This window comes from Electrona antarctica, assembly GCF_951216825.1.
Source record: "Electrona antarctica genome assembly, contig: scaffold_114, whole genome shotgun sequence".
Classification (NCBI taxonomy): domain Eukaryota; kingdom Metazoa; phylum Chordata; class Actinopteri; order Myctophiformes; family Myctophidae; genus Electrona; species Electrona antarctica.
In genome coordinates this window covers 294623-316911 of record NW_027637903.1, presented here as the reverse complement: position 1 = coordinate 316911, position 22289 = coordinate 294623, and the positions used below count along the sequence as shown (strand labels likewise).

General features: G+C 43.0%; 1 protein-coding gene across 1 annotated transcript; it reads right to left on the bottom strand.

The window, feature by feature from the left end:
* Positions 1–4867: 4867 nt before the first annotated feature.
* Positions 4868–21839, bottom strand: nts (neurotensin; the record flags this gene model as incomplete). The annotated part of the gene is made up of 4 exons (XM_079531472.1): positions 4868–5017; positions 6474–6719; positions 18173–18234; positions 21776–21839. 4 exons carry the CDS (start codon positions 21837–21839, stop codon positions 4868–4870), a joined length of 522 nt encoding a protein of 173 aa, XP_079387598.1.
* Between the last annotated feature and the right edge of the window lie 450 nt (positions 21840–22289).

Below are 22289 nucleotides of genomic sequence, written 5' to 3'. Positions count from 1 at the left end.
TTGAAGTTACAATGGGTTTGTATAGGAAGGGTCAGGGCAGTAAAATGAATATCTAATTACTGAATAAAGTAACTTAAAAACTGTCTGGTGTTCACACAAGCCTGAGTAGATGATAAAATGACAACGTTTGTTTCTTAAAGTGAATTATCCCTTTAAGATGTTGGGGGGAAAAAAGGGGAAAAAAATAAAAGAATCTTCAAAATCTACATTATATAACGAGTCAAAGTAAAAAGGTTGGCATCAAAACGTACTTTAAAATGACCAAAAGTATGCAGATTGTCCCATTTCAAATGTTTAACAAAAAAAACCTTTTGAAAATAGCAGATCTAAAAGCTCACAATGTGTCACATCACATTGCATTGTGAGCTTGTAGATCAGCCATTTTCAAATGGCCAAAATATGGCTGTAGTGGTAAATGAACAACCCACTGAGTATTTTTGTAGTCTAATAGACATAAAAAAATAAAAAAGGGTCTAAAAACTGGGGTGAAAATAGTCTAAAAATGAAGATTTTTTAGCAGTCTAGGCTAAAAAAAAAAAACGTTGTTTCAACGTCTATATATATATATATATATATATAGAGACGTTGAAACAACATTGTTTCAACGTCTAATCTAAGCCTAGACTGCTAAAAAAACAAAACCTCTCATTTTTAGACTATTTACACCCCAGTTTTTAGACGGTAATTTAGACGTCTAACAGCCGAAAGATGCTCAGTGGGAATGTAGGCTAGTATGTTTAGAATGTAGGCTAGTATGTTTAGAATGTAGGCTAGTATGTTTAGTAATAATAATAATGTAGGCTAGTATGTTTAGTAATAATAATAACAATGTAGGCTAGTATGTTTAGTAATAACAAACAAAGTAACTAGTCGTTAAGTTTCCAAATAATAGTATATTTTCTACACTATACTTCAGTAAAGGTAATGAATTACTTTCCACCATGTTGGAAACATGGTTTGTTTGTTTGCGTTTGTTAGCTTCCTTCTCTAAGGCCTCCATCACACCTAAAACACCAGTCTGTGTGTGTTTGATGGGCGCCTCAATGCTTTTCCAATGGAAGTCACATGCTTTGAGCAAACATGTTTGATGGCTGTGTTCTGTCCCCCTCCATCAAACAAATGTTTGGTCAAACCATGTGACTTCCATTGGAAATACATTGGGGCGGCCATTAAACACAGACAAGACAAATGTTTCACACATAAACATGTTCTGTGCTCTGCCTGTGTTTGATGGCCACCTCAATGCTTTTCCAATGGAAGTCTGGTTTGACCAGACATTTGTGTTTGATGGAGGGGGGCAATCAAACACATGTGTTTGGTCAAACCATGTGCCTCCCATTGGAAAAGCATTGAGACGGCCATCAAACACAGGCAGGGCAACAGAACATGTGTTCTTTATGTGTGAATGAGGCCTAAGGACAAACATTCCTGACATTGTCCATTTAGTGTCACAATAAACAGTGCTATAAATCCTAATGTTTAAACAATAAACAGTCCTATAAATCCTCTAATGTTTAAACAATAAACAGTCCTATAAATCCTCTAATGTTTAAACAATAAACAGTCCTATAAATCCTCTAATGTTTAAACAATAAACAGTCCTATAAATCCTCTAATGTTTAAACAACAGTCCTATAAATCCTCTAATGTTTAAACAATAAACAGTCCTATAAATCCTCTAATGTTTAAATAATAAACAGTCCTATAAATCCTCTGATGTCTAAACAATAACAGTGTTAAAGGATAAAACCTTGTTTCTCAAACAAACGCTTCTTACCTTGGAACAAACAGCCTGGCTCCCAGACAGCATGCAGTGAAACAGCCTGGCTCCCAAACCAAACTGCATGCTGGGAAACAACATGGCCGCTCCTATTTAAATCCAAAGCCCCGCCCACTGGATCCGGTCACCTGTTCAATTAGTCCGTCCGTCATTGGTCCGTTGGTCAGAGTGATTGATTGGATCATCCACTGTTGATCATCACAGCTGTGTGCAACACACACATGTACGTACGTACGTACGTACGCACGCACGCACGCACGCACGCATTATTTTACCCTTTGGTTGGTTATAAACACTTCTATTAATAAACACAATGACGTGTGTGTCTGTGGCTGTCTGTATCAGCCTTAAAGGTTTGTTTATTCCGCCATCTTGGATCTCATGCATCAACTCAACTCCCGTCCCAAAGTCTCGCGGGACTATATGATCTGCACAGTGTGGAGTGTAACCATAGACTGTAAACAAATGAGTGTAACAGGTGGTCTGTTGTTGCTACAGCGCCATCTTGTGGTGGTTTAAATACATGCATTGTGTTACATCTCCCTTCTTAAAGAAAAGACGGTTGTTCCATAATGTTTGAGGCAACTTGACTTGACAAAGTGAAATAACAAAATAGGCACATAGACATAGCATGAATCACTTGAACAGTGCATTATATTGAGTACTTAAACCTGTTGGGAAAATATGTGCAACATGTTGCATGTAAACGTGAGGATAGCTCATGTAAACAGGTGTAGATGTAAACAGGTGTAGGTGTAAACAGGTGTAGGTGTAAACAGGTGTAGTCGTGATGATGGGTGGAGTAAAGTCCAATACTTACTATCATTAAATACCAACTTCAATAATGCAAATTCACTGCAGGTACAATAAATGTAGCCTGGCTACAATAAATGTACCAAGATGATCACTGTGTAATTTTCTTCAAAATAATAACTGCAATTTGCTTCTTCTTAATGGTAAATGGTGCATTTATATAGCGCCTTTACCCATTCACACACACATTCATACACCGATGGCAGCGGAAACCATGCAAGGCACAAACTATAGCACATCAGGAGCAATTATGGGGTTCAGTGTCTTGCTCAAGGACACTTCGACACTCACTCTGGGGGAGCCCGGGTTCGAACTGGCAACCTCACGGTTACCATCCAGCCACTCTACCCCTGAGCCACTGCCGTTATTCCTTTCCTTTTTTTTATAGGAAGGCAACGTCAGAGAAAATACAAGGAGGAAACACGCCCCCAGCGCCCAGCGTCGCCAGCAGGAATCGAACCCAGGACCTTCTAGCTGTGAGGCGACAGCACTAACGACTGTGCCACCGTGTCATGCTATAGTCCATCGTCTCGGAGCGCATGCTATAGGGTGCCATTTGTCATGATTTCGGAGGATTTGAAAAAAAGGTGAAAATATCGGAAAAGCGAGTCCATTGTCTCGAGTGATTTTCGTCTTTTTTTCAAATACTCAAAAATGATGAAAAACGGCATGCTATGCCGTCTGAGATGGGCTACAGCCCATGGTCAAAAATGATGAAAAACGAGGATTTGAAAAAAAGACGAAAATCTCTCCGAGACCATGGGCTATAGTCCATGGTCTCGGAGTGATTTTCGTCTTTTTTTAAATCCTCAAAAATGTAGATAAACGGCGTGCTATAGTATGCCGTCCGAGATGGGCTATAGCCTATGGTCAAAAATGATGAAAAACGAGGATTTGGAAAAAATACGTAAATCAATCCGAGACCATGGGCTATAGTACATGGTCTCGGAGTGATTTTCGACATTTTTTAAACGGCATGCTATAGTACAGGTATGCCGTCTGAGATGGTCTATATCCCAGGATCAAAAATTTCGAAAAACGAGGATTTGAAAGAAAGATGAAAATCCCTCCGAGACCATGGGCTATAGTCCATGGTCTCGGAGTGATTTTCGTCTTTTTTTTCAAATCCTCAAAAATGATGAAAAACTGCATGCTATAGTATGCTATAGTACAGACTATGGGCTATACGCTTTTTCATCACGCTTTTCCGTCACGCTTTTCCGTCAAGTTTCCGCCGACTATAGTAAGGGCCGATGCATACTCCTATTTTACTGCTGTTTCGGCGCTGTAGTGCCGAAATGATTTCGGCTCGTCAGAAATTTTCAGTAGCACCGAAGAGCCGACTTTAGGACGGTACCCGCCCCCCCGAACCTCAAATGACGTCACATTGTAGGCTCTACAGCGCCGAACCGACTTTTATTCGGCTCTAAAATAGGAGTATGAATCGGCCCTTACTTTCCACCACTGAAACCCATGTCTCCCGGCGGTATAAAGCTTTGATCCAAAGAAAAGATAAAGTCGCGTCACAACACTGGTCTTGAAATACACATCCTTTAATCACAAAACAAGAAGAAAATAAATATACTGTGCGGTGAACAAATATCGTAAATAAATATAATCTCTCAAAAGATGCACATCTCCGCTTTGCTGCTTCGGGTTCTCCCTTTATTTATTTATTTGTATTTTATTTTTTTACAAGAAACCACCGCGTCAATGACGCTGCAGGAATGCAGGCAGATGCTCGACCCGACCCTTCGATACCAGACACACACTCTCCTCTCCTCTCCTCTCCTCTCCTCTCCTCTCCTCTCCTCTCCGACCCGACCCTTCGATACCAGACACACACTCTCCTCTCCTCTCCTCTCCTCTCCTCTCCTCTCCTCTCCTCTCCTCTCCTCTCCTCTCCTCCCCGACCCGACCCTTCGATACCAGACACACACTCTCCTCTCCTCTCCTCTCCTCTCCTCTCCTCTCCTCTCCTCTCCTCTCCTCTCCTCTCCTCTCCTCTCCTCCACACACACACAGACAGTCGAGAAGTGTGTTTCGGAACGACAACATGTCAACATACAAACACTAGGGACATACAATCAGTAGGGACAGACAAACATTGCCTCTACAAGGGAAGAAGGACAAAAAACAACAACAACAAAGCATTGCCACTTATTCACATAACGTAGCATCATCAACCCCAACACCCTTTCATCTTCATCTTCATCTTCTTCTTCTTCTTCTCCACATCTGTAATGCAGCAGCTGTCTGTCTGTCGGTCGGTCGTCAGTAAAGCGTACTTCGCTTGAGAATGTAGGGTCTCCGGGACTTGCCGCTGTGCGTCACCTGCCTCTTCAGAATGTACGGCGATTTCCTCTTGAGCGGCATGTTAATGTTCTGCTCGCCGTCCGCGTATTCTAGAGAGTCGCGCAGCGGCTGTGAGTCAGCAGTTTATAGTCAGAGAGAGAGAGAGAGAGAGAGAGAGAGAGAGACAGAGAGAGAGAGAGAGAGAGAGAGAGAGACAGAGAGAGAGAGAGAGAGAGTCAGAGAGACAGAGACAGATGTGGAGGGAAGAGGAGAGACGAGCGTTAATGTCACACCAGGGTTGATTTCGTCGACTAAAACTAAGTAGAAAAATGTTCGCCGACTACCTAGACTAACGCTAAAACATTCCAGGTGACTGAAATGTGACTAAAACTAAATGAAAACTATTCAAGAGACTGACTAAAACTAAAATCAAAATCTGCTGCCAAAAACAACACTGCATCACACAGGGCGGCAACTATTATTACATTTTCCATTAATCCAATGGTTTATGACAGGGGTTCTCAACCCGTGGGTCGCGACCCCTCGGGGGGTCGCCAAATTATTTTAGGGGGTCCCCAAATTATTAAAAAAAAAAAAAAAAAAAAAAAAGTTTTTTAAAATTTTATTTTCACGATTTTTCAAAAATAGCAGACCTACAAGCTCGTAGCGCGCCACTCGGTGGCGCGCTATGAGCTTGTAGATCTGCTATTTTTCAATTGCTAAATTATAACAATGCTTAAAACACCAAAAGGGGTTCCCGCCCAAAATGGTTTAAGGTTATTGTAGCAGTCAATTTATATTGGGGGTCGGGAGGGGGCGGGGCGGGGGTCCCGAGACGTTGCCAAAGCATTTCCGGGGGTCCCCGGCCAAAAACGTTGAGAACCCCTGGTTTATGATACTTCTTCATGTGTCGAAGTAGTATTACATTGACTAAATCCTTTAGTCTGATTCACTCGAGACTTGTTTAATATTTTTGGTCACAAAATAATAGTCAAAACAGCAGATCTACTGTACAAGCTCACAACGAGTTGCATCGCCAGATTGAAAGAGGACATTTCACCATCATATCAAATCAACTATTTCGTTAAAATCAATAGTTTGTATAATCTATTAAATCCTAGTATCCTGTGATGTGGTGTAAGGATGGAACGCAGGCCTGGGTTTTGTTTGGTTGTTAAGTGACGCGGGGCTGATGGCCGACAGCGCCTGTGTTGTTGTTCTGTGATTAAACGATATGCTCCACTCTGCTCCTCCGTGCACGGCGAACGTGTTCATTGGTGAGAGGAGCCCTCGTCCGCCGACTCCCTCGTGTAAAGAGACCACAGTAACATGGAAATGATATCGGAGAGGAGGAATCTAATGAGGTGTGTTTGCTGCTACTGTAGCTTTTTTTAATTTGATTTGATCTTTATTTATCTTGAACATGAAGTACAAATAACAGTACATCAACACAATAACAATCACACTATTATTTTGTTCAAGAAGGGACAGAGAGAAGCAATGCTTATATTGTCTGCCTGCCTGCCTGCCTGCCTGCCTGCCTGCCTGCCTGCCTGCCTGCCTGCCTGCCTGCATCATGTCTCACCCGGTCCTGGTGGGGTTGCAGCGCCCCCTGGTGGGGTTGCAGCGCTCTACAGAGGCGTTGCAGGTCGTGCAGTCCCTCCGCTGACGGTCCTCTCCCCTCGCCAAGCTCCTCCCGCTCCCCCTCCCCCTCCTCGCCGCTCCACGGGGCGTCCTGCCACGGCGGGATCCTCAGGCCGCTGACCGCCCGGCACAGGTTGGCGAGCGCCGAGCGCCCGTAGGGACCGCTCTGTCTGGTCTGCTGCTTCACCTGTTGGGGGGGGGGGGTGGGGGGGGGGAGGGGGGACATACAAGACATGTGGTTCGTTAACCCATTCATATGTTATACTTTAGCTATTGAAAAATAGCAGATCTACAAGCTCATAGCGCTCATAGCGCTCAGATTTTTGAATATATATTCTTTCACAGCGAACGCTTTTAACTCAAATCTTTGCTTCAGGCCTATAGTTCATTTTCAATGAGACCTGCGTTTTTGCGCGGATCACTGGGGATCAGTCGCGGTGCGACAACGCACGCATATTCACGTGAGCGCGGTCCCGTGAATGTGTTGCACTGCGTGCTCGTTACGTGCACACGCCCCCCGCGACTCACCAGACCTGGATACTGTTTAGCTTCTTTTTTTTTTACGCTTGCGTTGTCGCGCCCCTCTTGAGCAGACCTGGAGGAGACCTGTCGTTGATCCAGATCTGGAGCAGACCTGGAGGAGACCTGTCGTTGATCCAGATCTGGAGCAGACCTGGAGGAGACCTGTCGTTGATCCAGATCTGGAGCAGACCTGGAGGAGACCTGTCGTTGATCCAGATCTGGAGCAGACCTGGAGGAGACCTGTCGTTGATCCAGATCTGGAGCAGACCTGGAGGAGACCTGTCGTTGATCCAGATCTGGAGCAGACCTGGAGGAGACCTGTCGTTGATCCAGATCTGGAGCAGACCTGGAGGAGACCTGTCGTTGATCCAGATCTGGAGCAGACCTGGAGGAGACCTGTCGTTGATCCAGATCTGGAGCAGACCTGGAGGAGACCTGTCGTTGATCCAGATCTGGAGCAGACCTGGAGGAGACCTGTCGTTGATCCAGATCTGGAGCAGACCTGGAGGAGACCTGTCGTTGATCCAGATCTGGAGCAGACCTGGAGGAGACCTGTCGTTGATCCAGATCTGGAGCAGACCTGGAGGAGACCTGTCGTTGATCCAGATCTGGAGCAGACCTGGAGGAGACCTGTCGTTGATCCAGATCTGGAGCAGACCTGGAGGAGACCTGTCGTTGATCCAGATCTGGAGCAGACCTGGAGGAGACCTGTCGTTGATCCAGATCTGGAGCAGACCTGGAGGAGACCTGTCGTTGATCCAGATCTGGAGCAGACCTGGAGGAGACCTGTCGTTGATCCAGATCTGGAGCAGACCTGGAGGAGACCTGTCGTTGATCCAGATCTGGAGCAGACCTGGAGGAGACCTGTCGTTGATCCAGATCTGGAGCAGACCTGGAGGAGACCTGTCGTTGATCCAGATCTGGAGCAGACCTGGAGGAGACCTGTCGTTGATCCAGATCTGGAGCAGACCTGGAGGAGACCTGTCGTTGATCCAGATCTGGAGCAGACCTGGAGGAGACCTGTCGTTGATCCAGGCAACAACGCCTGCGTCCTCGCTTCCCATTTGGAAGGCCCTTAAAGGACCACTTCACCACTTTTCAACATCTCTTCATATAATTGGTCCTCACTAATGTAATGATAAAACACCACCATTTTTTCCTACTCAGTCTGTGTCTCAAAGGAGGGCTTTGGGCAGTTCGGACACCCGTCCACCAGTGACATCATCATTAGGCAGATTTTTTTTAAAACAAGATTTGTTTTAAAATATATTTAGATTTGTATTATCGTGAGAACGATGGCTTAAATTTTTGCATTGCAACTTTTCAGGAAAAGAAAGCCTGCCGTTTCTATTAGCTTGGATTCACCATCGATGATGTCACTGGTGGACGGGTTTCTGAACTGCCCACAGCCTTCCTATGAGACACATATTGAGTAGGAAAGAATGGTGGTATTTTATCATGAACATTAGTTAGGACCAATTATAGGAAGAGAAGTTGAAAAGTGGTGAAGTGGTGCTTTAAGGCCGTCCCTGAGAATACCACAAAGAGAGCTACTTATTGCCACCCTAAGGGGAAAGGAAGGCAAAAGAAAATTGCGATCATCAATAGAGTTTTGAGCAGAGTGAGGACGGACAGGGTGAATCAGAGTCATGGTGAAAGGAACCGGCAGAGGTTCTATTGACACGTTGAGGCTAATTCAAGTCCAAGGCTTTTCATAGTTTTCAAGACTTTTTTCAAAGGATCCTTTTTTTCAAAGGAGCAAAATACACTGAAGCCCTTGTTGTCTCTGCCATCATTGGGCCGTGAATGAATGAACGTACGTCTGGGAAGAAGAATTACGCACATCATAAAGAGCTTCGGAGAAGAAAAGACACCGTATAAGAAATGCAGACGTATTGCATTCATATTCACAGACACAGCGCTCGCCCTGAGCACCCTGAGCACCCTGAGCACCCTGCCTGCCTCAGGACATCAATAGCAAACCCTGTCTTTCTCAGAACTATTCTGTGTTTGATGTATGATTGGAGACTATAGGGGCTCCATTTCCGTCACCGCTAAACACCTTATCCCTGAACTTCTTTGCCTTTTTTTTTTTACTATTTTGAAAAACATTTTGGAATAGTTCAACTAGGCAATCTACACGTTGTGAGCTTGTAGACTGGCCATTTAACTATTCAAAAATGTTTTGCAAAATAGTAAAAAAAAAAAAAGGGAAATAAGTTTAGGGATAAGGGGTTTAGCGGTGAGGAAAATGGAGCCCTAGGGGTGTACCAGTGTACATTTTAACAGCGATACGATACGTATCACGATACATGGTTGACGATACGATATCGTCGATCATGTACGATGGACGATATTGGTTCATTATGGCGATACGATGCGATTCAATGATTTGAAATCGATACAGTAACTATTTAGCAAGCACATTAAATATGTGTGAAACTTGTCGGTAGTGCAGTTTTTTTAAGGGAAATATTTATTATTATGGATATAAATGAGTAAACACAGTGATTCTCTGGCAAATAGATTATATTTGAACACATTGTGGACAAACCCACACCTTGACATGAACACAGAGAATACACACATTAAGTGTGAATATTATATTCTTTCAGAGTTTTTTAACTCAAATCTTTAATTCTAGGGGGTCCCTGGAACTACATATTTCAGATGGGGGTCCACGGCCAAATACAGATAATTCTGGGGGTTCTTGACATGAAAAAGGTTGAGCACCACTGACATAGAAACAGGGTTTAAAGGTTACAGGATAAAGGTTGAGCACCACTGACATAGAAACAGGGTTTAAAGGTTACAGGATAAAGGTTGAGCACCACTGACATAGAAACAGGGTTTAAAGGTTACAGGATAAAGGTTGAGCACCACTGACATAGAAACATAGGTTTAAAGGTTACAGGATAAAGGTTGAGCACCACTGACATAGAAACAGGGTTTAAAGGTTACAGGATAAAGGTTGAGCACCACTGACGTAAAGGTTGAGCACCACTGACGTAGAAACAGGGTTTAAAGGTTACAGGATAAAGGTTGAGCACCACTGACGTAGAAACAGGGTTTAAAGGTTACAGGATAAAGGTTGAGCACCACTGACGTAGAAACAGGGTTTAAAGGTTACAGGATAAAGGTTGAGCACCACTGACGTAGAAACAGGGTTTAAAGGTTACAGGATAAAGGTTGAGCACCACTGACGTAGAAACACAGGTCTTTCAGAAAAAAAATTACTTAGAGGTCCACAGGTGTGAGTAACACAGAGAATGACAGAGAGAGAGAGTCGAGACTCGAGAGGGGGGAAAGGAGGGGGTGATGCCTCATGGAAATAAAATAGTATACATATATACACTGTTGACCTTTCCCGGTGGTGGAAAAAGTACTCAAATTATTTACTTAGAGTAAAAGTTTAAATACTGCAAAATATAAATACTCTGTCACAAGTAAAAGTCCTGGATTCTACATGTAAATGTACTTGAGTCTTCTTCTTTTCCCTTCAGGGGTTCGCCATGCAGAGCCAATCATCTGCCTCCATCTCACCCTGTCCTCTGTCGCCACAGCCAATCATCTGCCTCCATCTCACCCTGTCCTCTGTCGCCACAGCCAATCATCTGCCTCCATCTCACCCTGTCCTCTGTCGCCACAGCCAATCATCTGCCTCCATCTCACCCTGTCCTCTGTCTCCACAGCCGATCATCTGCCTCCTCTTCTCTCACACCAACTAACTTCATGTCCTCTTTCACTGCAACCATCTCACTATCCTCTGTACGTGTCCAAACCATCTCACTATCCTCTGTACGTGTCCAAACCATCTCACTATCCTCTGTACGTGTCCAAACCATCTCACTATCCTCTGTACGTGTCCAAACCATCTCACTATCCTCTGTACGTGTCCAAACCATCTCACTATCCTCCTCTGTACGTGTCCAAACCATCTCACTATCCTCTGTACGTGTCCAAACCATCTCACTATCCTCCTCTGTACGTGTCCAAACCATCTCACTATCCTCTGTACGTGTCCAAACCATCTCACTATCCTCCTCTGTACGTGTCCAAACCATCTCACTATCCTCTGTACGTGTCGAAACCATCTCACTATCCTCCTCTGTACGTGTCCAAACCATCTCACTATCCTCTGTATGTGTCCAAACCATCTCACTATCCTCCTCTGTACGTGTCCAAACCATCTCACTATCCTCTGTACGTGTCCAAACCATCTCACTATCCTCCTCTGTACGTGTCCAAACCATCTCACTATCCTCCTCTGTACGTGTCCAAACCATCTCACTATCCTCTGTACGTGTCCAAACCATCTCACTATCCTCTGTACGTGTCCAAACCATCTCACTATCCTCCTCTGTACGTGTCCAAACCATCTCACTATCCTCTGTACGTGTCCAAACCATCTCACTATCCTCCTCTGTACGTGTCCAAACCATCTCACTATCCTCTGTACGTGTCCAAACCATCTCACTATCCTCTGTACGTGTCCAAACCATCTCACTATCCTCCTCTGTACGTGTCCAAACCATCTCACTATCCTCTGTACGTGTCCAAACCATCTCACTATCCTCTGTGCGTGTCCAAACCATCTCAGTCTGGCCTCTCTGGCTTTATCTCCAAAACATCTGACATGCGCTGTCCTGTCCCTCTGATGTACTTGTTCCTGATCCTATCCATCCTTGTTACTCCCAGAGAGAACCTCAACATTTTAGTAAAAAGTACAAATGTATTTATTGGCATCAAAAGGTACTTAAATTGCCAAAAGTAGAAACTACTCATTGTGCAGAATATCCCATTTCCAATATATTGGAAATAGCAGATCTACAAGCTCACAATGTGTCCCATCGGGATGTATTTGTAATGTACTGTTTTGTAATAATATTCAATCTACAACAAAGTAACTACAGTTGTAAAATAAATGTGGAGTAAAGGTATAACATTTGGAAGCGAGATGTAGTGTAGTAGAAGTAGAAGTATTATACATTGTAAACAACATATATTATATATTATATATTATACAATGTTGAGGTATTTGTACTTTACCTGAGCTCAGGTAAAGTACAAATACCTCAAAATTGCTGCTATAAGCAATAATACCTCAAAATTGTTATGACCTTTTATTCATTTATTTTTTTGTATTCAGGCAGCCAGCAATGGGTAGAACGCTCCCAACATGTCTGAAATAAGTGTCAGAGCTGAAATCGACATGTAAATATGAAATAAATGCTTAAACATGTAGCTAGGTGTAATGTTAGAGTCCACAGAAGACATGTAAATATGAAATAAATGCTTAAACATGTAGCTAGGTGTAATGTTAGAGACCACAGAATACATGTAAATATGAAATAAATGCTTAAACATGTAGCTAGGTGTAATGTTAGAGTCCACAGAAGACATGTAAATATGAAATGAAGGCTTAAACATGTAGCTATAGGTGTAATGTTAGAGTCCACAGAAGACATGTAAATATGAAATAAATGCTTAAACATGTAGCTAGGTGTAATGTTAGAGACCACAGAAGACATGTAAATATGAAATAAATGCTTAAACATGTAGCTATAGGTGTAATGTTAGAGACCACAGAAGACAACCTTTCAAGCCTGTTTTCTCTGCAAGACATTACTCTATAAGCCATATCTCCAGAACTGGTGGGTCAAACTGAACAACCAATATGTCAATTTGAAGCTATGATTCCCTGCTTTCATATGACATGAAGAAAACGAAATTTCAAAAAGATAAATCCAATTGCAGGACTTCCCTCAGTCACGTTTGGTCACATATACTTTACAGTTACATAACACCGCTGACATTGACACGCTATATTTGACAGTAGCCCCTTAATGAGGTCTTCTTCCATGCCGCCACTAGATGGCGGTATTGGCTCAGACTGCAGCTTGTAGATCTGCTATTTTCAGCATGCAACCAAAGTGTAAAATCTGTCATTACAATGACATCAAGGCATGTCAAAGCACATTTTAGTCGACTATTTAGTCGACTAAAATCATATGACATTTAGTCGATTCAAACTGGACTAACATTAGAACATTCCAGGTGACTAAAATGTGACTAACACTAACAGAAAATTATTCAAAAGACTATGACTAAAACATGTTTGTTTGATGGCTGTGTTGTGCCCCCCTCCCCCGCGTCAAACAAAAATGTTTTGTCAAACCATGTGACTTCCATTGGAAATGCATTGGGGCGGCCATTAAACACAGACAAGACACAAGACAAATGTTGTATGCATGTTGCAACAGTGTGAGTGAGGCCTTACTCGTCAATTCATTTTCAATTGCCACTATAGTTGACGTTGGGCTGTAAATGTTTACTTATTCTACTATAGTTGACGTTGGGCTGTAAATGTTTACTTATTCTACTATAGTTGACGTTGGGCTGTAAATGTTTACCTATTCTACTATAGTTGACGTTGGGCTGTAAATGTTTACTTATTCTACTATAGTTGACGTTGGGCTGTGAATGTTTACTTATTCTACTATAGTTGACGTTGGGCTGTAAATGTTTACTTATTCTACTATAGTTGACGTTGGGCTGTGAATGTTTACTTATTCTACTATAGTTGACGTTGGGCTGTAAATGTTTACCTATTCTACTATAGTTGACGTTGGGCTGTAAATGTTTACCTATTCTACTATAGTTGACGTTGGGCTGTGAATGTTTACCTATTCTACTATAGTTGACGTTGGGCTGTGAATGTTTACCTATTCTACTATAGTTGACGTTGGGCTGTGAATGTGTACCTATTCTACTATAGTTGACGTTGGGCGGTGAATGTTTACTTATTCTACGTTTGAGTGGAATTACTTGAATGAAAGTGTGAGTGCAGTGTTGTGTGTGTGTGTGAGTGCGTGCGTGCGTGCGTGCATGCGTGTGTGTGTGTGTGTGCGTGTGCGTGCGTGCGTGCGTGCGTGCGTGTGTGTGTGTATGTGTGTGCGCGGATGTGCGTGAGGGAGAGGGATTCATTTCCAAATGACTGTTCTGACTGTGACACTGTGACACCATGCTGTCTGTATGGTGCACACAATACTAAAATACGGTAGCTAAAATACTATAAAATTGCCAAGACGATATCATGAAAGATACATATATCACAGTAGACACCCTACCCAGCAAGCCAAAGGACGTCATGATGACATCCTCCGGTGACGTTCAGGACTCGGCCAGATCACAGCCCATATGGGGGTGATCTTTACGTTCAGGACTAGTCCAGATCACAGCCCATATGGGGATGATCTTTACGTTCAGGACTAGTCCAGATCACAGCCCATATGGGGATGATATTTACATTCAGGACTAGACCAGATCACAGCCCATATGGGGGATGATCTTTACGTTCAGGACTAGTCCAGATCACAGCCCGTATGGGGATGATCTTTACGTTCAGGACTAGTCCAGATCACAGCCCATATGGGGATGATCTTTACGTTCAGGACTAGACCAGATCACAGCCCATATGGGGGATGATCTTTAGTTCAGGACTAGACCAGATCACAGCCCATATGGGGATGATCTTTAGTTCAGGACTAGACCAGATCACAGCCCATATGGGGATGATCTTTACATTCAGGACTAGTCCAGATCACAGCCCGTATGGGGATGATCTTTACGTTCAGGACTAGTCCAGATCACAGCCCATATGGGGATGATCTTTACGTTCAGGACTAGTCCAGATCACAGCCCATATGGGGATGATCTTTACGTTCAGGACTAGTCCAGATCACAGCCCGTATGGGGATGATCTTTACGTTCAGGACTAGTCCAGATCACAGCCCGTATGGGGATGATCTTTACGTTCAGGACTAGGCCAGATCACAGCCCATATGGGGATGATCTTTACGTTCAGGACTAGACCAGATCACAGCCCATATGAGGGATGACCTTTAGTTCAGGACTAGACCAGATCACAGCCCATATGGGGATGATCTTTAGTTCAGGACTAGTCCAGATCACAGCCCATATGGGGATGATCTTTACGTTCAGGACTAGTCCAGATCACAGCCCGTATGGGGATGATCTTTACGTTCAGGACTAGACCAGATCACAGCCCATATGGGGGATGATCTTTAGTTCAGGACTAGACCAGATCACAGCCCATATGGGGATGATCTTTAGTTCAGGACTAGACCAGATCACAGCCCATATGGGGATGATCTTTACGTTCAGGACTAGTCCAGATCACAGCCCATATGGGGATGATCTTTACGTTCAGGACTAGGCCAGATCACAGCCCATATGGGGATGATCTTTACGTTCAGGACTAGACCAGATCACAGCCCATATGGGGATGATCTTTACGTTCAGGACTAGGCCAGATCACAGCCCATATGGGGATGATCTTTACGTTCAGGACTAGGCCAGATCACAGCCCATATGGGGATGATCTTTACGTTCAGGACTAGGCCGGATCACAGCCCATATGGGGATGATCTTTACGTTCAGGACTAGGCCAGATCACAGCCCATATGGGGTGATCTTTACGTTCAGGACTAGACCAGATCACAGCCCATATGGGGGCGATGTTTACGTTCAGGACTAGGCCAGATCACAGCCCATATGGGGGTGATCTTTACGTTCAGAACTATACCAGATCACAGCCCATATGGGGGCGATGTTTACGTTCAGGACTAGGCCAGATCACAGCCCATATGGGGATGATTTTTATGTTCAGGACTAGGCCAGATCACAGCCCATATGGGGATGATCTTTACGTTCAGGACTAGTCCAGATCACAGCCCATATGGGGATGATCTTTACGTTCAGGACTAGTCCAGATCACTGCCCATATGGGGATGATCTTTACGTTCAGGACTAGTCCAGATCACTGCCCATATGGGGATGCTCTTTACGTAATTTCCAGGACGTCTTCACCAGTTGAAATAATAATATAGCTTATTCTGGGCCAGATCTGACTAGTTATGATATGACTTAAGTTGATCTGGCCTCGATCTGACTCTCTCTGATTCATCCAGGATTCGTCCGTCTTATAGCCTGCAGATTGGCAGAATTTATGTTGATTGAAATCAGGTGATATTCTGGGCCAGATCTGACTAGTCTCGGCTGGACTTCGATCTGGCCCCAATCGAGACGTCACTAATTTGTCCAGGTCCTGACCGTGCTTGCTGGGTATAGTAGCGCACCGGGTGCGTCATGAATAAAGATATCTCTAACTAGACACCCTATTAGTGCACCTGGTGCGTCATGAATAAAGATATCTCTAACTAGACACCCTATTAGTGCACCTGGTGCGTCATGAATAAAGATATCTCTAACTAGACACCCTATTAGTGCACCTGGTGCGTCGTGAATACAGATATCTCTAACTAGACACCCTATTAGTGCACCTGGTGCGTCATGAATACAGATATCTCTAACTAGACACCCTATTAGTGCACCTGGTGCGTCATGAATAAAGATATCTCTAACTAGACACCCTATTAGTGCACCTGGTGCGTCATGAATAAAGATATCTCTAACTAGACACCCTATTAGTGCACCTGGTGCGTCATGAATACAGATATCTCTAACTAGACACCCTATTAGTGCACCTGGTGCGTCATGAATACAGATATCTCTAACTAGACACCCTATTAGTGCACCTGGTGCGTCATGAATACAGATATCTCTAACTAGACACCCTATTAGTGAAATGAAATGAAATGATTACTATATTTACCCAGGGTATCTGGGCTAAGCTCAAGAACTTGTTTCCAGCCAGGCCCTGCTCATAGAACACATTTCATCGTAGTGGTTCAATGCCTTGTTCAAGGGCACTTCAGCTGTGGTAATTTTAACGTGTCGGACCGCTGATTTCGAACTGGCGACCTTCCGGTATCAAGACCGATCCGCTATCCGTTCGGCCACCGCTGCCACAAGTGCACCTGGTGCGTCATGAATAGGCCTACAGATATCTCTAACTAGACACCCTATTAGTGCACCTGGTGCGTCATGAATGAATACAGATATCTCTAACTAGACACCCTATTAGTGCACCTGGTGCGTCATGAATGAATGAAGCTGAGAGACCACATGGACCAAAAGGCTGCATCATGACAGCATGAAAGAACAGCTGGGCTGCAGAGGTTGAAAGGGACGCTGCGACTCGACTACATGTGTCTATTCTGTTCCCTCTCTGTTCCCTTCCCTCTCCCTCTCGACTACATGTGTCTATTCTGTTCCTTCTCTTTGGTCTCTATCGCTGCTGTCCTCCTTCTGTTAGCCCAATTAGACCTGACGCCGATTCTAAAAAAGATATGTCTTCTAAATAGACAGTATTCTGAAAAACCCTAGAGACCCCCCACAGAAGCAACGTTTTGAGTTAAAAAAAAACCTTCGCTCTGAAATAATATATATTCAAAGATTTGCACCCACATTTTCAAGATGTTTAAAAAAAATAGCAGATCTACAAGCTCGTAGCACGGCACTTGGTGCCAGTCACAGTATTCTGAAAAACCCTATGTTTCTATGTCAGTCGTTCTCAAACTATTTCATGTCAAGGACTCCCAAAAATATATGTAATTGGCCGCCGACCCCTATCTTTGAAAATATGTTGTTACAGGGACCCCCCACAGAAGCAAAGATTTTGAGTTTAAAAACATGAAAAAACGATTTGCGCCCACATTTTCACATTTAAAAAAAAAATAGCAGATCTACAAGCTCGTCGCACGGCACCGAGTGCCGTGCTACGAGCTTGTAGATCTGCTATTTTTCAAAAGCTTAAAACACCAAAAAGGGGTTCCCGTACAGAATGCGTCAATCAATAAAACATAATGTCACAATTACACCCGCAACTGCAGTCAAACTAAACATTAAAATAATAATACTAATTCAATCATAATCATAATATTAATAATACTTGTTAATATAAAGATTTAACACAAAGTGACCAGGTTAAAAGTCATGCTCTACCAACAGCTACAACACGTGTGTGTGTGTGCGTGCGTGCGTGCGTGCGTGCGTGTGTGTGTACGTGTGTACGTGCGTGCGTGCGTGTGTGTGTGCGTGCGTGCGTGCGTGCGTGCGTGCGTGCGTGCGTGCGTGCGTGCGTGCGTGCGTGCGTGCGTGCGTGCGTGCGTGTGTGCGTGCGTGTGGACGTACCTTAGAAGAGAAGAGACCGCTCAACAGCTCCTCTTCCAACGCCCGCTGCTCCTGCTCTGCATCTGGTCGACATAATTATAGATATTAATTATATTCATGTTATCAAACAGTAATGCATCTGTTAGACATATCATTATATTCATGTTATCAAACAGTTATGCATCTGTTAGACATATCATTATATTCATGTTATCAAACACATATACAGTAATGTAATGCACATGCACTTTCTGTGGTTTGGCGTGGCTTAGAATAATCAGTGCTGCAATACGTCTGTTTCACTGTAAATACAAATCAATCAATACTGTAAAAGTGGAGCGCTGCTATCAAATGGATACAACAATGGGATATTGTGGCCCAAATGTTTGAATATATTCTTTCAGAGCGAACGTTTTTAACTCGGAACCGGTCCTCGGAACAACATGTTTTCAGACGGGGGTCGGCGGCCAATTACAGATAATCTTGGGGTCCTTGACATGAAAATGTTTGAGAACCACTGACATGGAAACATGTGTTTTTAAGACATTTGTAGAATCGTGGGTTAAAAGCAACATAATATTCCAATTATACATTATACAATACGCTAATATTACCATATCTATCTTATTGTGTGGAGATCTGGGGAAATACGTACAAAGGAAACCTCCAGCCACTTGTCATAATACAAAAGAGAGCCATAAGAATAGTGCATAAGGTAGGGTATTATGATCATACAAACAAACTGTTTTTAAGGTCTAATACATTGAAGTTTATTGATTTAGTTGAACTTAAAACAGCTCTTATCATTTATAAAGTAAGAAATAGACTAATTCCCAAGACTATCTTGTCGTATTTCAAGGATAGGGAAGGGGGGTATGAGTTGTTTTCAACCCAGTGCCAAGACCACTCGGAAGAGTATGTGTATCTCTGTCCGAGGGGTTAAGATCTGGAATGGCCGACCAGAGGAAGAGTATGTGTGTCTCTGTCCGAGGGGTTAAGATCTGGAATGGCCGACCAGAGGAAGAGTATGTGTGTCTCTGTCCGAGGGGTTAAGATCTGGAATGGCCGACCAGAGGAAGAGTATGTGTATCTCTGTCCGAGGGGTTAAGATCTGGAATGGCCGACCAGAGGAAGAGTATGTGTATCTCTGTCCGAGGGGTTAAGATCTGGAATGGCCGACCAGAGGAAGAGTATGTGTATCTCTGTCCGAGGGGTTAAGATCTGGAATGGCCGACCAGAGGAAGAGTATGTGTATCTCTGTCCGAGGGGTTACGATCTGGAATGGCCGACCAGAGGAAGAGTATGTGTATCTCTGTCCGAGGGGTTAAGATCTGGAATGGCCGACCAGAGGAAGTCAAACACAGTAGTAACTTTTCAAAATTTAAAAAATGTCTCAAGCGAATCCTTTTGGCCAAATACAGCATACCATAGTGAAATTACGTATATTGTGGATGTTGACGTTATTGTATGATCAACTGATACATGTTGTACAGGTATTGATGGTGATGGTAGTATTGATAGTCATCAGTGCTGTCATTATTAATAATTAATTAATTTATATTATTGTAATTATGTTAACATTAAACATGTGAATAAAATGACATTACTCATAATGATTATTGGTAATGAGGGTAATGTGAATAAGGATAATAACAACAATAATAATGTGTAATCTAATGGTTATATAGTGCTATGTAACTCATATGGATCCTGGTGGATCTCTACGGTGACACTGGGGGGGGGGGGTGTAGGGTGGAATTCTCGTATCTGACTTTTGTTTTGTGAATCTGTTAATGTAATGAGTATTACGAATCATGTTCTGTTGTAAGTAGGATAGGCATTTATAAGCTTTTAGCTTCTGCCTCCTCCTTTTGATCATCTTCATGTTTTGTTTTGTTTTTGTAAACAGCTTCCATTCACTGTCTTTAAATATTGTATCTGAAACTGAAGGATGATCAAAAAACTTAAAATTAAACTAAACTAAACCAATGTTATTTTGTTCTGTCAAGTCTGTTCATGTATTAAGAACTGTATTCCTAATCTCTGTTCATGTATTAAGAACTGTATTCCTAATGTCAAGTCTGTTCATGTATTAAGAACTGTATTCCTGTCTGTTCATGTATTAAGAACTGTATTCCTGTCTGTTCATGTATTAAGAACTGTATTCCTGTCTGTTCATGTATTAAGAACTGTATTCCTGTCTGTTCATGTATTAAGAACTGTATTCCTAATCTCAAATTCCACCATCTCCACTTCCAGTTGCCATGGTTCTATAGGTCTCATAGTAAAAAAACACAAAAACGAGGTAACAAGCTCCCTGCCATCCTTCGGTCAGTTCAAAGGAATGCTCCAGAGCATCCTTCACCCTGATTGCTCCTGCTTCAATTGATCTATTTTACTGACTGGTTGTTCTGCATTTAAGTTCCTTTGTAATTTATCCTGATTTACAATGTTGTGTTTGATGTATTGTGTTTTTGACTGTATTCTGTGTATTGTAACCTCGGCTACGTTGAAAATGAGGGCTTGGCCTCAACTGTATTTACGAGTATAAATAAAGGTGATGATGATGATGCAGGTAATTATTTGCTTTTCTTAGAGAGTTTCTCAAAATCCAAGTTTGTGCCACATATGACTTAAATGTGGAACTTAAGGACACTCGATACAGCCTAGTATCGAGTAGTGGGCTTTGTTTTTATGTACTGTATAGGCCCACAGTATCGATATGTTGTATCTATATTATATATTATATATTATAATATTATTATTAATATCTATATGTATAGGCCTACAGTATCGATATGTTGTATCTTTAGTGGAACTGCCATTATCACTATACGCTAAGACATTTGGGGTTTTCTGTATTGGGTCTTCATGTACTTTGCAACATATACTTCATTAGGGGAAGAATGACAATTAAATAAATCTTGCATTAATCTGTGTGGAGTGCGTGCGTGCGTGTGTGCGTGCGTGCGTGCGTGCGTGTGTGCGTGCGTGCGTGCGTGCGTGCGTGCGTGCGTGCATGCGTGCGTGCGTGCGTGCATGCGTGCGTGCGTGAAATAGTGAAATAGTTTGAGAAGCTCTGAAACATAAGGTTTTTTAGAAAACTTTTTTAGAAAAAATGATTTAGAAGACATTTGTAGAATCTGTAGGCAGGTCAAAATGGGTTAAAGGCATGCTGAGGGTAAAGTGTGACATGTTGTCATGTGGAAGCACCTGTTGCTCCTTTGAGCATTTTTCTCTCATTTCATAAACACTATGTTATATTATGTTATACTTTAGATATTGAAAAATAGCAGGTCTACAAGCTCGTAGAGCTGCAATTTTTGAAAAATCATGAAAATGTGGTCTAAATAGGGCGGGAACCCCTTTTGGTGTTTTAAACATTATATTGTAATTTAACTATTGAAAAATAGCAGATCTACAAGCTCGTAGCGCGCCACCGAGTGGCGCGCTACGAGCTTGTAGGTCTGCAATTTTTGAAAAACCGTGAACATATTTATTTAGAAGAGGATTTAGAAGATTTTTTTTTAAATTTCGAGGTCAGGCCTAAATAGGTTAACTGTGTGAGTGTAAATAGGTAAATACAGGTATATTATATGTTATAATCAAACAGGTCTGTGTTACCTGAGCAGAGTCCTCCTGGGGTGAAGCAGAGGAGGAGAACACACGCCAGCTGAGCCTGATGCATCTCACTGGATACAAAGACTACAAAACAACTCCACAAAAATAGAAACCCCAAACACACACACACACCGTCTGTGTAGGAATATCTTTAGTCCATAAAGTTGTGGTCAACAGAGAGCTACAGAGTGGGAGAGAGAGAGAGAACTGATCCGTCTTCTGGTTCTTCTCCTCGTCGTCCTCCTCGTCCTTCTCTCCACTCAGCTCCTCTCAGGGTCCACTTGGTTTCTCTCCCAGCTCCTCTCAGGGTCCACTTGGTGCTCCTGCTACTGTATGTGTGATAAAGTCTTAGTGAAGTGCATTGGGCTCTATTCCCTCCATATATATAAGAGGCTACTGATGTCATGAGGACCTCTCTGTCTCTCTCTCTCTCTCATCACCCCCCCCCCCTCCCCCCACCAACACCACCCCACCCAGCCCCCATCCTTCCCCTCCAATCCTGTTGATCCATCCATCT